Source organism: Perognathus longimembris, chromosome 10, assembly GCF_023159225.1.
Source record: "Perognathus longimembris pacificus isolate PPM17 chromosome 10, ASM2315922v1, whole genome shotgun sequence".
Lineage (NCBI taxonomy): Eukaryota > Metazoa > Chordata > Mammalia > Rodentia > Heteromyidae > Perognathus > Perognathus longimembris.
Genome location: NC_063170.1, coordinates 53,511,804 through 53,528,652, shown reverse-complemented (window position 1 = coordinate 53,528,652; position 16,849 = coordinate 53,511,804). Strand labels below are relative to the sequence as shown.

Genomic DNA, 16,849 nt, shown 5'->3' with positions numbered 1-16,849 from the left:
GGTTTATGGGATTGGGAATCTGTGTTGTGACAAGCCTTCCAGGGGCTGCTGCTGCAATGAACTGATGTGCTTTACACACTTTATATTGCATTCTTTGGGGGGAGGATGGGGACAGTATCAAGGCCTGGGCACTCTCCCTTAGTTTTTTAGCTCAAGGCTGGCACTCTACCACTTGAGCCACAGCTGCATGTGTAGCTTTTTGGTGGATCATTGGACATAAGAGCCTCACAGGCTTTCCTGCCTGGGTTGCCTTCAAACCACAATCCTCAGCTTTCAGCCTCTTGTGTAGCTAGGATAAGTGTGAGCCGTCAGCTCCTGGCTCACACACTTTTGGGGCTCACACACTTTTTGATGGTGTGCCTTTCTCCTTCAGGCAACCAGTCAGTGGCCCGCTAGCTCCCCTGCCCTGCCCAGGCAGACACGCTGTCAGACCTGCACCTCCTCCTTGCAGGCACAGTGTCTCCAGCTGGGTGAGGCCTTGCTTCAGAGACTGTTTGCACTCTGACTGGACTTCTGACAATCTGACACAGACTGAAGTTGTTCCAAGCCGCCCTGTTAGGGAACAACCCCTTCAATAAAGGCCTTCGGCTATTTCATGTTCATAAGCCAGTTTCTTGTGTTCTAAATAACACAATGAATTGTTCAGGGACGGGTACCCAGTCTGACTTTGCCCAGGGCAGATTCATAGGACAGCCTTTACCTGGGAACAGCCAAGTGGAGCAAAGCTTCTAGCACATTCTGCAGAGGAGCATGTCTGTGGCATTCCTGCATCTGGGCTCACTGACTGGGAAACTCTGGAGCACTGGTTCTTCCTCACTCCCTTCTGTTTCTCATCCTCTTTACTCAGTGGCAAGCTTGGGAAACCCAGCACTCAACCCCAGGAGATGTGAAATCCCCAACTTAAGAGATGAGGACTTAGACTGGCTCTGCTGTGGCCTAGAAGCCATTCACGAAGAGCTTACTCACCCTCCTTCCTCAGCACTGGAGGGTGAACTGTGACATAAGCATATGCTTGATTAGAGGGGCATTCCCCCCTAATCCCCATGATGGGTTCCCTTGGAAGAAGACATCTTAGCACATTCTTCACTGGAGGAATGAGTGGAGAATACTGGGTAGAAATATGTTTCAGGTGGTGATCAGTAGTAGGCTTGAACTCTATCCAGAATAGAGAGATCTGTGTTCCTCTGTTGAGAGTCCAGAAATTTGGGCTTTAGGACAGACCTCAGCATTCTGTGAGGGTTTGGATTGGAAATGCCATGTGCTAAGAGTTTGGTCACCATCAGTGTCACTGTTGATGGGTGGTCAGAGATCATTGAGGAGGAAGGGTGAACCCTTGAGGTAGATATGGGAGTCCAGAGTCTCCCTCTCCCTCTCCCTTTTTCTGTCTGTCCGTCTGTCTCTCTCCCACTCCTCCCCTCTCTTTGTTTCTTTAACTCCTCTCTTCCCCCCCACCCCCCATTTCTCTGTGTCTGCCTCTTTCACTTCTGGGCCACCAATAGGTGAGCAGCTTTGCTCTACCACCTGCTCCTTGCTTCCTTGCTGCTGAGCCTTGTTATAAGCCCCAAATGACAGAGCCAAGAAAGCCATGCACTAAAAACCTCGGCAGCCATCTGTCAAAGTCAGTCTTCCCTCCTTTTCAGTTTTTTGTCTCCGAGATTTTTATTCCAGCATCGGGGCGCTAACATTCCTCATCTCCACAGTGCTGTATCTGAGTCAGCGCCACCATTGTTGATTGTGTCATGCTAGAATTCCTTTGTCCTCTAGTCTTGGAGTGCATGCAACTTCTTCTGTCCCATCAATGGATGTAGACCCAGCCCAAGATGGGGTAACTGTGGAACTGAAGGAATGGAGGGAAGCAAGTCACTAGACTTGAACTGAAGCACTTTCAACACCAGGGCTGTGGGAAGCCTCTGGCTTTGCAAGTGGGAGAGCAGGTCTTCAGAGAGAGAGAACACAACAGAGGTTAGAGGACCCTGGGACCAGAGAGATGAGAAAGCAGGTCCCAGTCAGTTTGCACATCAGCTTCCATTTCCTCTAGGTTACTGGGTTTCTTTAGAAAACACCACACCTTTATAATAGTTTAACATTTTCCCCTCCTTTTCCCTGCTTCCTATTTTTTTTTTTTTTTTTGGCTTGGGATAAGAGATGACTCCCAGAGCCTAGGGCTGGGTATCATTTACATACCAACAATGCTGCTATACAACTGAAAATACAAGGAAGTCCAGGAGATGTCTGGTTATCTCATCTGGATTGGGCTGCGCTGCAAAACCATGATTATTTGGCACTCACATTGCTCATTGAACTTGAGTCGTCTGGAGCCTATGGTGGGAGCTCTGAGCCACTGTGTGATTTGCTCAGGAACCTGGAGGTGGGAAATGACAGCTGTACAGGGTCGCAGCTGGCTTGGTTCAAGGTGCCGCTTGAGAAGGGATCTCAGAGATGGCTGCTCTGGGCACTGATGAGAGGGCTGGGAGCACAGTGAGCGGTCACCCAGGAGAGGGTCAGGCAAGCTCCAAGTCAGCTGTGTGTTTTCAAGCAACATAGTGGTTAACCTCACATTAGCAATTAGTCCTGGTGCTCATGACTGTAATGGAAGGCGTAGGATGACAGCTGATCTCCGGCCCTAGCTTCTCCAGAGCCTTTGGTCCTGTGGAGAAACTATTTCACTGCATAGCTCAGGCTGGACTAGAACTTACAGTTAGCTTCCTTCCGCCTCCTAAATTCTGGGATTATAGGCATGGATTGGTTACCATGCCAAATTTAGACCAAAGCCTTTCTACAAGCAACATTTCTAACATAAAAGGCAAAACTCACTTCCTCAGACACAGAGACTGGACTTGCTTTCTGGTACATGGCCCATGTGAGGTGTACAGTACAAGGTCTCTCCTGACACATGCCTGGAATGTTCTGCCAGTCCAGTGGGGAGCTAGGCAGTTCTCATACTAAGCTAACTTCTGATGTGGGCTGTTTTCTTAGGCGCAATCTGGAAGCTGCCTTCAAAGCCCAGAACCATTCCTTCCTGTCCCAGGATGTGGCAATGGGCCAGGTGCCTGTAGGAAGGGCTTGCAGCAGCCCAGCTTTCCTCCTTTGAGCCAGCAATCTGTGAGGAGAGCTCTGTGATTGGCTTTGGGATATGGGATCTGATTTGGAGGACAATAGGGACATGATGGTAACTAGTTCCCATCCAATTGTTGGTTAGGAAAGTAAAGATAGGTATTCTCATTTTGTTTAAAAAAAAAAAAAGTTGCTGTCATTGCAAGCTTTTTTTTTTTCTGGAGCTCAGTTTTAACACTCTTGCCGATCTCTGGAGATCAAAGGAGAGAATTTCGCAATTCTTCAACCCAGCATTCCCAGATCATGCATTCATAGCATAGTCCCGTCAATGCAAAGGAGTTAGAGCAAGAGTGAAGGGTGAAGTGCCGAGGTACAGTCCCTGTTACTATCCTTCCCAGCTTTGTCTTTGGTTCTCAAGAGCTGGTGACCCTGCTGCATGGAAATTCTTGGAAGCCTTTTCCAGGATGTTCTCTGAGCTGCTGGCATTGTGGTTGTTGCTGGTTTGTTTTTCTTTTTATGATCATTGTTGTTTTATATGATAGTATGCCTTCTTTCTGGTGAGATCGTTCTTGATCTCGTTTTACATGTGGTTATAGATAGTAGAATGTCTGCTTTCTTCTCTCAGGGTAGCCTCAATGTTTGGGGCTTTCCCCAGTGGTTAGAAATGAATGCAGGAATATGCCCTAATAAACTGTCACCATCAGGAATGTTAAAAAGTATGAGAAGGTCCTTGTGTGAATGACACGCTCCAGTGACATGCAACTGCACCCCGCATTAAGTCTCTTTTGGATGGATATCAGTTGCTGCCTGCCTCCCGAGTGGCTCAAACCCTGGAGGGCTTTTTACCGTAGGTGGAGGCTGAGGTACCCAGGAGTTGGTGAGTGCCAGAGACAGCTTTGACGGCAGTGCCCAGACAGGCGCTGACATATCCCTCAGCTAGGGAGGCGCCGCCCCAGGAGCCGCACAGAAAATGGTAAAGCGACACTCGGGGAGGCTGCTGAGAGAGCTTTACCTTCTGGCTTCACCTGCAGATTTGTTGAATTTTTCTTTTGCTGGGACAATCGCTGGCTTTACCCCCACCCCCTTCCGAAGGGGAAAGCCTTCTGTTGGGGCACGATCTGCTTAGCTTTGTCTGAGCTGAGCCTCTCTGTGTACTGCAGGGGAGGCTGGCTCTTGAGACTCAAGAAGGGTCAGGGGACAGCGGAAGTGCCTTCCTGCCTGAACACCTTTTCCGGGTGAGGGGAAGTGGTGGCTGGCACTGTGAATAATGGGTAAATGCTGTCTTTACTCCATCCCTCAGGTACATCAGTACTACAGCTGCCTCCCTGAAGAGAAAGTCCCCTATGTCAACAGTCCTGGAGAGAAACTGCGCATCAAGCAGCTCCTGCACCAGCTCCCGCCACATGACAATGAGGTAAGAGGCTGAAGGGGGCTTAGGAGGCTTAGGAAATGTGTCATCAGAATCTTATTTTTCATCAGTAAAGCCATCGTCCATAAGATTGTGGAAGGATCCCTCTGCTGGTTTTTTTGTTTGTTTGTTTGTTTTAGGGGTTAGCTTCCTTAATTAGAGCCTAAAGGAACTGACCAAGGCTTGTTATATGTGTGTTGCCAAAAAAGAATCTTCATTCCAGACTGGATGAGCCTCTGAGGCTGGCGTGATCAGCTCTGTGTGGTAATCAGAGAACTACCAATTTTAAGAGCATCCTGGTGTTCTTTTCTTTTCTTTTCTTGCCAGTCCTGGGCCTTGAACTCAGGGCCTGAGCACTGTCCCTGGCTTCTTTTTGCTCAAGGCTAGCACTCTGTCACTTGAGCCACAGCACCACTCCTGGCCATTTTCTATATATGTGGTGCCGAGGAATCAAACCCAGGGCTTCATGTATATGAGGCAAGCACTCTTGCCACGAGGCCATATTCCCAGCCCCCATCCTGGTGTTCTGACAAAGAATGTGCCCGACGGTTGCTTGCCTGCATTGGAAGGAGGGAGGGCTGGGGGACCTTGGGCCATTTTCAGGAGGCAATAGAATTTTCAGCATCGTTTCACAGTCAATGAGTGGGCACAAGTTTTGCATGCCAGGCTGCAGGCGTTGTGTGTGCGGCTCTCTAGCTTTCCACATCTGTGACTTTTTGTCACAGTGAAGCCTGGCTCTCGTGAGAGTCCCTCAGTAGTACTTTTCAAAGTATGGCTCATGGGCTGTCCTAGTGTCTGAACCCAGAAACACAGCCCTGAAGGCAGGCCTTTCTTGTCCTGAGTTCACATTGATCTCAAAGGGGAAATGTGTGAACTTGCTTTTTAGAAGACCATGCTTATGGGGGGGGGGGGTGGTGCGTGGCGGTGTTAGGACTGTAAGCTGGAAATCGATTATTAGGTATCTGGTTAAAAGAAAAAATAGGGAAAGAAAAACGAGGGTGTAAGATAACACAAGAAATGTACTCACTGCTCTTTATGTAACTATACCCCGTTTGCACAACACCTTGTCAACAAAATTTAATTAATAAAAAAAGAAAAGAAAAAATAGGAATTTTGTCAAATTGAATTATTTAACTCTGCATTTAAAATAAAAGTATATAGCCTGGTGCCCGTAGCTTATGCCTGTAAGCCTAACTACTTGAACGGCTGGAATTGGAAGCTCAAGATTTGAAGCCAGCCTGTGCAGGAAAATCTCTGAGATGCTTATCTCCAATTAACCTGCAAAAAGGCCAGAATGGGAGCTGTGGCTCAAGCAGTAGAGTACTAGCCTTGAGGGAAAAGCTAAAGGGCAGTGCCTAGGCCCTGAGTTCAAACCTCAGTACTGGCACCAAAATAAAGTTATTTTAAATGGAATGGGAAAATAATCCCCATTTTGAGAGCTGAGCACCAACTTCTTCCACCCACAGGCTGGATCCCAAGGAAACAAGTGAATGTTACTTATAATTGCCCTCCCACATTTGAATAAAAAGTGGTAGTATAAGAGCCTGGAAAATAAATTAGAGGGGCTGGGGGTGTAGCTCAGTGGTAGGATACTTGCCTAGCATGTGACCTTAGGTTAGATCCCTAGCACTGAAGAAAGAAAAAGAATGAATGAATTTGAGTAATCAGGGTCAAAGCTTACACAAGTATAAAATTGAAACAACTCCTTAGAAATAGAGCTCTTTCCTGGTGCTTATTTCTGATTTCATTAAACAAATATAAATAATCTTTTTCTCTTTTCAAGCTAAGAGCAGCCATTGTAGCTCAATACCCCACTTACTAATTTGGAAGTGAAAATGTGGACCTTTAGGAGTAGGGGGGAGGTATCTGTCTTCAAAAACAGGCCAGGCCCGTAAAATACCATTGAGGGAACTTTGTGTTCTGGGCTGTTCCAGTCATTGCAGTTCCCTTTCTGGAACATTCCTGCAAAGATTTTTTTTCTTTTCCCTAAAAACAAACAAACAAAAAACCCTCTGTTTACTTGAGGAAAAGTTGTATGATCTGTTCTTTTGTGCTTTTAGTGGTTTATTTTGTCTATGCTTTTTTGATAAGTCTCTATTCAGATTATTACCCAGTGGGCTGAATCAGCCCGTTTGACATGGGTCCTTTTGAAGATAAAGGATAATGATATTCAAGCATATATGTTGTTCATTTTCTTTTATCCCAGATAATACGGGTAGATACAGTTGTCCCGGTTTCCAAACTAGGATACAAGGTTTTCCTGTAGCTATCTTTGTGTCGGGTCATCCGGGTAACACCATTGGCCTTTCTCATGTCCAGTTGACTCCTGAGGAAGATAAACAAGGGGTGGAGGTGGCTGTAGAACTGCATGCTGGGATGGGAACATGGTGGTAAAGAGTTCTCACCGATAACAGGGTTACTCCTGTTGAAGCTGCATTGCATTCCTGGGGATGGAGAGATTGAAGAATGGAGGAGATGTTTCTGTCTGGTGCTAGTGGGTATCTCTTTGTAGCTCTCGAGATCATCCCAACCTCCAAGTTTAAGTAGGAGCACAACATCCCCTGAGGGCAAAGTGGCCACCTTCCACTAGATTCCTAGTGGTAATAAAGCCAACTTAGTTTCAGTCTTTTATTTCAAGATCCCCTTCTGATTATTATAGGTGATCTTTTATTGATAGGTATGATATACTTTCTTCTTCTTAAGTATATTCTGGGGTTGGTTGTGTGTGTGTGTGTGTGTGTGTGTGTGTGTGTGTGTGTGAAATACTTTTAAAACCAGCATTACTAAGTAATAATTCAGGACTGGCCCAAATGCCTGGGTGTACAGAAGTGCACCTGCTATGCAGGTGACTCTGCAGGGCCTTCCCACAGCGTCACCACAGCCTGGGGACCAGCACCTAAGCTCCACCCATTCATTGCCACCACCAATTTACATGGATGTACATGGGTGTGAAAGGAAGAGAACATCCCCGAATATGACAGACACTTGATCCACCCCAGATGACTTTGGTCTGAGTATGGTAAGTGAGACAAAGGGCTAGTTCCAGAACTTTCAGACTGACTGAGACTTAAGTTCCAGAGTTCAGAGACTTTAGTAAGCAGTGCCAGTTAGCATCTTGGTCAGAGGAGGCTCACCCAGGTCACTTTATGCCTAGGGTGGGCAAATGCCAGACCAGGGCTGTGAAACGAAGGTAGCGCTCATGCCAGGAAAATAACTTGTGGGCTTCAGGACCCACTACATCCTATTCTTTGTGTGTTCAGGTTCGATATTGCAACTCGCTGGATGAGGAGGAAAAACGGGAGCTGAAGCTGTTCAGCAGCCAGAGGAAACGAGAGAATTTGGGCCGAGGGAATGTCAGGCCCTTCCCTGTCACCATGACAGGGGCCATCTGCGAGCAGGTGAGCATGGATGGGATGGGCAGAGGCATTGCTGGGCGTCCGCTCACTCATTGATCCCTCATCCCATAAGTACCTGCTGTGTGCCTGGCTCGTGTCTAGGCCTTGGAGATGTGGCAGGGTGCAAAGGACATGAGAGCTTAGTCTTGAGGAGCTATGAGTGAGGGCGAGAAGCAGACAATAAACTGAATCAAACAGAAAAACAATACAAGCCAGGCACTGGTGGCCCACTCCTATAACCCCAGCTACTCAGGCATCTGCGTTTCTGCCTTGTTTCTTTCTGGGAAGAAATGTTCAAAAATGAGATCGATGGTAGAAGAAACCAAGCAGAGACGAAAAAGCCTGCCTAAAAGGCACAGGGAAATGAAAGATCTGTAAGGGCAGACAGGGTTTTTTTGTGCCAAGTCCTCCTTTGGTTCCAACTATTGCAGACCTGTGCCTGCCCCCCACCCCCCACTGAATTCCCCTATTCCCTGTCCTCCCCCTCCCCAGCCTGGTGTTAAACTTGGCATTGCCTCAGCGTGCAGTATGGAGGGTATAGGAAAGGGTGAGTCCTCCCTGCCCTCACCCCCACCCCCAGCCACTTGGTGTCCTGCCTGCCCAGCTCCTATGTGTACTTATACAGACCTTTTTCTCCCCCACCTTCCTCTCTTCTCGTTTTGTATTACATAGAGGGAGGGGCTGGGGGAAATCTGCCCTTCCCAGAACAGAGAGCAGATTACATGGTGACTGGCATGGAAGCGGGTCCTGGTCACTTTAGCACAGCATGGAGGGATGCTGTCAGCCACGGTGCTGATGCTTCTGTTTTGTTTTCACAGTGCGGAGGGCAGATTAATGGCGGGGATATTGCCGTGTTCGCCTCACGAGCTGGCCATGGCGTTTGCTGGCACCCGCCCTGCTTCATATGCACTGTCTGCAACGAGCTGCTGGTGGACTTGATCTACTTTTACCAAGATGGGAAGATCTACTGTGGCCGGCACCACGCCGAGTGCCTGAAGCCCCGCTGTGCAGCCTGTGATGAGGTCAGACTCCCCCCCTCAGCCCCCAGTGACTCCAGAGCCTTGCTTCTATAAATTAAAAAAAAAAAAAGATACAACATTTAGAAACATATTGGGAAGTTTTAGATCACAGCCCAAATCCTGGGTGTAGTCCTCAAGAACCAAATGCGTCTATGTGGAAACTCCATGGGACTGGTTGGTTAGGGAGAAGAAAATGGATGGCATGATTTTTGATTATCTTACCATTTCCAAAAGTTTGGAGGGAAAATTCAGGAGGCTGCTTAATACTCTGTCTAGATGTCTTTGCCTCTTGCTCCAGGAGGTGTTTGCATGTGTGATGCCAGCTAAAACAGAAGAGAAGATAGGACCTCTTCCTGGCACCCCCAAGGGCTAAGATTTACACTTCTATTTTCTTCTAAGATTTTTATCTCTTTTTTTCCTGGTTGGTCTTTTATTTCTATCAGTTATGTTTTTAAAAAATATTTTAAAGTACTTGTACAGAGTGGTTTTAATTTAACATGTCAGTTGATGAGTACAATGCATCTTGATCAGTATCTTCCCTTCCATCATTCTCCCTCCTCCCAATTTATCCCAACCTCGCCCATCCCTTTAAGTTACCTGGTTCCATCGTCACTAGAACATGGGGTATTATGATGATAGTCATCAGTTCTTCCTCTTTCCTTTCATCTACCTATTCTCTTCAGTTAGATTTTTCTATATGGTAGAGGCAGGGAGACAGATTGATTGGTTGGTTGGTTTTTTTCTGGTAGGGGATTTTGAATTCATGCTCAGGGGGTACTTTACCACTTGAGCCATACCTCAGTCCATGTTTTTGCTTGGAGATGTGATCTAGTAGACTCTTCTGCCCAGGCTAGCTTCAAACTACTATTCTGTGGATCTAACTTTCTAAACAAATAATATTACAGGCATGAGCCACTGACACCTGGTTCTAAATTGATTCTTCTTATACAAGACTTCCTGTTGTCCTAGCCAAAATTTGTTGGACTGTTTTCCATGGGTTGTACCATGCACCTTTTTTGATAATCAGTGGGCCACTGTAAATGGATTTATTCCTAGACTGTGAATTCTGTGGTTAGTACTGTACCTCAGCTCTTACCTATATCCCAATACCACTCCATGCTGATGATTATAGCTTTGTAGGATGTTTTGAAATCTGCTTTAAAATTGAAAACAGATGTTGAAACATGAACACTTGTGAGAGCCAGATAGGTACTATCATTGAGCATGAGTCATTTTGAGACACAGGGGAAGATGAAAGATGTAAACCTGTGAGTGAGAGTGGACATAGTGGCTCCTTCTCTGGCTTAGTATTGTCATGTGTAGAACACAGCCTGTGTTCTAAAGAAACAGCTAGCATTCCAGGTGTTGGTACATTTCCCACTTTAGAAAATACTGAGTCCAGATAGGCATGGCCAATGTGCACACAACCTGTCTCTTCCTCATCCTGCTTTCTAGTTTGTAGAGTCCAGCGTTCTTTCTCTCATTTAAAGGTAACTGAGCTCCTCCCTGGTGTCATCTTGAATTGCATTTCAGGCAGGTGCCAACATTGGAGCTGCTGCAGCTGTAAACAACCACACATAGCCTTTTGCTTCATGACCATGGGCAAGACTTGCTTTTTTTGCCTTTCTAGTTTAGGGTCCCTGTAGTTCCCCCTTCCTTTGAGGTATGCTGCAGTAGCCTGGTTTCAGATGCTCACCATCTGGCTTCCTTTCTCCAGATCATCTTTGCTGACGAGTGCACTGAGGCTGAGGGGCGACACTGGCACATGAAACACTTCTGCTGCTTCGAGTGCGAGACAGTGCTGGGTGGCCAGCGCTACATCATGAAGGAGGGACGACCCTACTGTTGCCACTGCTTCGAGTCCTTGTATGCAGAATATTGTGATACCTGTGCCCAACATATAGGTGAGTGCTTGGTACTCTCAGCTCAGTTTTCTGGACTGGATCTCCTCTAGAATGCCTTTAGTTGCATGTAATAGAAACCCAACTCATACTATCTTAAGTGACAAAAGGGAATTTCCTTGACTCATATAACTCGAAAGACCATGGAGAATATTAGCTTCAGGTAAGGATGGATCAAGGGTTCTAACAAAGTTTTTTGTTTTCTGTATCCCTGCTCAGCTCACTGCATTTGGGAGCAAGCTGTCTTCATATGACCCCCTCCTCCACTAATTATAAATTTTAAATACTTGAATTGTCACAAGGAGATGTCCACAGCATCTCTTCCAGTTTCTAAGTCAGTTCTTCCTGATCAGGATCTTATTTATCAGTCCCCCTTGCTTGTGCTCTTACCTCCTCGGTAAGAGTAGTAGATGATATACCTTCCTATCCTGCTCAGACAAGGGCAGATATCAGCAGAAGGATGAACCAGTTGACCCTGTTGGTAGAGAGAGAACCCAATAACTTTGAGCAAGCATGATTTTAAAGCATCAGCAAAAGGCAACGTAGCTGGGCACTGGTGGCTCACATCTATAATCCTGGCTGCTCAGGAGGCTGAGATCTGAAGATCTCAGTTAGTTGGATCTTCAGTTAACCAGTAAAAAGCATGGCTCAGGTAGTAGAGCACCATCCTTGAGTGAAAAAGCCAAGTGAGAGTAAGAGGCCTTGAGTCAAGCCCCAGCATTGGCGCACACACACACTCACACACACACACACACACACACACACACACACACACACCCATAGATATATTCAGAATAAGAGACATTGTTCACAAACTCTGACATCCCCAAATAAGTGGCAAATCATTTCACATTTGCAAGAAAGAGATTTGTTCTACCCTTCGATGTGGGAACCTTGTCTTTCCTGGCACCCTTCGTTTTAAAGGAAGGTTGGCAATGGGTTAATGTCTGTGACCCTAGCCTGACTCTCCTGTGGCTCATGGAAGTCTCTTCAGAAACTTACCTATAAGGTGGATGTGAACTCGACCTGTTTGGGAGCCCCTTTTTGTCCCACTTCCAAGGTTTTGGTTGGTAGATTCAGATGAAAGTGCTTAGCTCTTTAGAGAGCGCTGCATGCTGATCTAAGCCCAGCGGTGCAGACCAGGCCCCTCCTGGGTGCTCCCAGGTGACTGGTCCCTGAGCTGCCCTTTCCTGATGCATGCTTATGCCCACTCCTCTGAGGTCTGTGCTTGTGTTTGTCAGCCTAGAGACTGACCTGCTGTCAGGACCTTTTGTCTAGCTGTACTTTGCTTCCTGCACTTGGGTGATAGCAAGTCTGCTTTCTCCTCACAGCCGGGGGCCGCCTCCCTCACATGCCCAGCAAGCTCACTGTCTTGAAGATTCGAGCAGTCAGACACTCAGACTGGGTGCTCTGAACTAGGAATGGAGGCCAGCACTGCACATGTGAGCAGAGGAGCAAGGGGGGCCCATGATGTTAGGGTGCTGGTGCTGTATATTGAGCCCAGGCAGCTCACACGGAGCTCAAGTGAGCACTTGATGGCTGAGAGGAGCTGCACATTTGTCTCCTGTCCCCTCCCCTGGAGGCCCAACGAGCTTCTTCACATACTACCATATAGAATGTTCACCCAGCAGCTTTGGGAGAGAGAAAAATCTGTCACTCAGTCACATGACCCTAGGAGGGCCCCTCTGCTCTGCTCTTTTCTTTCTGCCTTCCTTCAGCTATCCAGGGCTTTCAGTGGAATTCTCCCTTGTTTGTCTCTTAAATCCATTAAAAAAAAAAAAAAAAGGCATCCATGTTTTGCCAGCAAAGGGACCGTGGTGACCTGAAGTAGTGTGGGCTGTTCTTGTTAAATCGCTGCCTGTGATGTTTCTTTTTAAATCCACTTTTCTGCGAAACATAATTTTCCTGCCGCAGCAAGAGTCTGCTCTGTATCTCAGGCACACTTCAGTCACTGGGTGCCGTAGCTCAGACCACACTGTACAAATATTCCATATTTATCCAGCCGCTCGGCACAGGCCCCGCATCGGGCAGCCGTCGCCAGGGCAACGGGACTCTTGCCTGTGCAGCAGCAAAGTAAACAGTCCTGTAAACAGAGCTCAGCTGTGGAGGCAGCAGACGGACAGACACCCTTGGAGAACGGCGGCCTTCAGAGAGGAAAGAGAAGGGCTCACTCAGCTCGGATGTGGAGCGCAGAGCCCTTTTCCAGATGTCCCAAGTTCAGGAGCAGTTCAGAGCACGGTCTGACATGGTTGATATTTGTCAGGGAACCACGATCCCCTGCCTGCCAGGCCCAGCTTTCTAACATTCCTCCCTCGGTTCCTTCCACCCCCTGCCAGCGCCCTCCCTGGAACTGGGTCCTTGTGCGGCCTGAGCTGTTTGTTTCCTTGTTGGGGGGAGGGGGCGCGTTATTCAGGCTGGGGACCTCACGTCCCTGCTCTAGGGAGCCAGCAAGCCTGAGTCTGTATGGGATGTACACTGAGCAACTGCCTGCAGTCAGGGACCCACAGCAGCCTGCACCCGGCTCTCGGGTCTCTTGCCACATGGGAGAGGAAGTGGAAAGGAGCAGGGGAAAGGCTGCCCAGCCCCAGAGCTTACTCTTAGAGGACATTGAGGCAGTGACTCCTCACAGATGGGGAGATTTTAGCCTAATCCCACAAAGGAAGAATGGAGTTGACTAATAATAGCCAGCAGCCCAGGGCAAAGCCAAGTGCTTATACAGTTAATCCTCACACGAATAAAGTAAGTAAAGTAAAGATTGTTATCTTCCATGTGGCACTGCTGGGGAGACCAAGGCACAGAGAGATGAAGCCGTTTCCTTCAGCTCACACAGCTAGAAAGTGGCAGAGTTAAGACCCACAGACCTTCCCAGCCTGAAAGGGATGGAGGTGGGATCAATGTCCACTTCAATAGTACAGAATTGTGCATCTCCGGGACACCTGCCCCCTCCTCAGAAGGAGATGTCTGTGGACTGAACTCTGCTTGTGGTTCTCACCTCTCACAGCCCAATCCTCTTCCCTGCTCCTGGAAAACCTGTGTACACAGGTCCTGGGAAGTGATCCGTGTTCTTGCAGCGTTCTTGGTCCTTAGGGCCACACTCCTGTACCGTGACATACATGGTGAGGGTGTTCATCTATTCAGTATAGGAATGGATGCATCATGGCCTGTTAGACATCAGGTTATGTTCCTGGACCTGGAGATGCTGCAGAGACTTCCAGCTATGCCCTCATAAAGCATCCCTCTTAATGACACACACACAAAAGAACATACCAGTGTACCCATATGCTGATGATATGATGTCAACCGGTATTGATGCTACCAAGAAAAGCATAGACCCCGGCACACTGGTTATGACTGTAGCCCCAGCTACTCAAGAGGACGAGACAAAAGTATCACAGTCTACAACCAGCCCTGGGCAAAGTTAGTACAAGACCCAGTCTAAAAAACAAACTAAAAGCAAAGGGATAGATGGGACATGTGGCTTAAGTAGTAGAGCATTACCCAGCAAGCACAGGGTCTTGAGTGTAATCCCCAGACCTGTGGGTAGGAGGTAAGGGAGGAATTTAACAGATGAGGATGGAGAGCAGCCAAGGCCTCTATTAGGGCAGACAAAGTTTCTCCAGGGAGTTGGCCTGTAAGCATTGTGTTACTCAGTTTTCACCACTGTGACAAATACCTGAGAGAAACACGTAAAGGAGGAAAGACTTGATTTGGCTGATAATTTCAGAGGTTCCATTGTTTCTGGTCCAGTGGTAAAGCAAAATGTCATGGTGGAAGGGCATGGTGGAACAGAGCTGGCTCATCTCATGGCAGACAGGAAGCAGGGCAAGTAACTGGAAGGAGATGGTTGAGTCATGGTCTATGGGAGACCCACTTCAGAGGCCCCTCCCCTAGAGACAACCCCCCCCCCAGACTCCCCAATGACTATGTCTTCCAACTAGAGCCCAGTTCTATGGTTCCACCATGTCCTAGTACTCAATACATATTTTGACTCTATCAGTAGATTAATCAATGAAGACAGAGACCTTTATCATGGGTTCAGTTACTAAGGGAAACCTCCACTTCTGAACATTGCCTTTATCTGGGACCATTCCTTTAATATGCATGTATTTAGGGAAACAGTTCCTATATAAACCACACCAAGAAAACACATAAGTAGAGTGGAGGTGACAGGATTAATGTGATAATTAGGGGCAGGATTTCTGGATACAAATTGTGTCTCTGATTCCTGGCTATCCTTCCTTAGACAAGTTGCTTAATCCTATGTGTGTTTATTTTCTTCAGCTGAAAAAGGAGAAATAAACCTAGAATCCTACCTCAGACAGTTGTGTGGCTATATGATGTAGATAAACACTTTAACCAGTGCTTTATCACATTAATATTGTTATAGGTTGAGTGCCCCCTATCTAAATGTTGGAGATTTCTTGGTGAGATTTTGAAGTATTTGTAAATATCCATGAGATACTTTGGGAATGAGATGCAAGTCCAAACAATTTATTTCCTGTATTCCTATTCACATAGCCTGAAGATAATTTTATATGGCATTGTAAATGATTTTGTGCACGAAGCAAAATTTTATTATCTGGAATTTTCTGTGCGTGGTGTCATGTTGACTCTCACAGTTTTGGCATTTGGAGCATTTTGATTATTCAGTCTTTGGGCTTCTCAACTTCTGTTACCATTTGCAGCGTTTCCAGACTGGCCATTTTGGATTCAAGTGAGTTTGAAAGGAGCTGGCTAGGAGATTAAGTTGAAATCGGACATGAGCACCATTTATGTAGGGGCCCTGATCACTGATGGATGGACACATCCTTCACTTTATCATCCTGAGCTTCACATGGCAGTACAGGGCTCTGAGCAGCTCCTCAGCCTTTTCTCTGTCTCCTTTCTCTAGGGATCGACCAAGGTCAGATGACCTATGATGGCCAACACTGGCATGCCACCGAGACCTGTTTCTGCTGTGCCCACTGCAAGAAGTCCCTCCTGGGGAGGCCATTCCTCCCAAAGCAAGGCCAGATCTTCTGCTCCCGGGCCTGCAGTGCCGGAGAGGACCCCAATGGTTCTGATTCTTCCGACTCGGCCTTCCAGAATGCCAGGGCCAAGGAATCCAGACGCAGTGCCAAAATCGGCAAGAACAAGGGCAAGACCGAGGAGGCTATGCTGAACCAGCACAGCCAGCTGCAGGTGAGTTCCAACCGCCTGTCTGCCGATGTGGACCCCCTGTCACTCCAGATGGACCTGCTCAGCCTGTCCAGCCAGACGCCCAGCCTCAACCGAGACCCCATTTGGAGGAGCAGGGATGAGCCCTACCATTATGGGAACAAGATGGAACAGAACCAGGCCCAGAGTCCCCTGCAGCTCCTCAGCCAGTGCAACATCAGGACTTCCTACAGTGCCGGAGGACAGGGGGCTGGGGCTCAGCCCGACATGTGGGCCAAGCACTTCAGCGGCAACCCCAAGAGAAGCTCGTCACTGGCCATGAAGGGACATGGGGGCAGCTTCATCAAGGAGTGCCGAGAGGACTACTACCCCGGGAGACTGAGGTCCCAGGAGAGCTACAGTGATATGTCTAACCAGAGCTTCAACGAGACACGAGGCAGCATCCCGGTGCCCAAGTATGAGGAGGAGGAAGAGGAGGAGGAGGAAGAAGGGGGCCTGTCTGCTCAGCAGTGTCGGACCCGTCATCCCATCAGCTCCTTGAAATACACAGAGGACATGACGCCCACAGAGCAGACCCCTCGAGGCTCCATGGAGTCACTGGCCCTGTCGAACACAACAGGTAGGTCCTGGTCACCCTTGAGTAGTGCTGTGAGGTCTTGGGATCTCAGTGTCATTTGTGCCATGGGTCCCCTCCTCCGGCAGGCTGTAGAGCAAGGTCATCCTGTGTCTCAGATGGCTTCTGTCTTTGGTGGGATTCCCTATATACGTGGAGCTGAGTGTGGGAATGGATGCCTGCACTTTATGGAGCAGATGGAGGTGGGAGAAAGGGAGGCAGAGAAACAGAACAGGACCTGGTTGGGGGAGGAGTCAAGTGAGGAACCACGTCTAGTCTGGAGTCTGGCTTCTGCCTACCCC

General features: G+C 47.9%; 1 protein-coding gene across 3 annotated transcripts in view; it reads left to right on the top strand.

The window, feature by feature from the left end:
- Positions 1 to 16,849, top strand: part of Prickle2 (prickle planar cell polarity protein 2) — a 305,613-nt gene that overhangs the window by 254,257 nt on the left and 34,507 nt on the right. For all 3 annotated transcript variants that reach the window (XM_048356089.1, XM_048356088.1, XM_048356086.1), the window contains exons 3-7: positions 4,355 to 4,468; positions 7,723 to 7,860; positions 8,676 to 8,879; positions 10,594 to 10,780; positions 15,669 to 16,553. In XM_048356089.1, the coding sequence (XP_048212046.1) occupies positions 4,355 to 4,468; positions 7,723 to 7,860; positions 8,676 to 8,879; positions 10,594 to 10,780; positions 15,669 to 16,553 (1,528 nt within the window). The remainder of the gene's footprint in view (positions 1 to 4,354; positions 4,469 to 7,722; positions 7,861 to 8,675; positions 8,880 to 10,593; positions 10,781 to 15,668; positions 16,554 to 16,849) is intronic.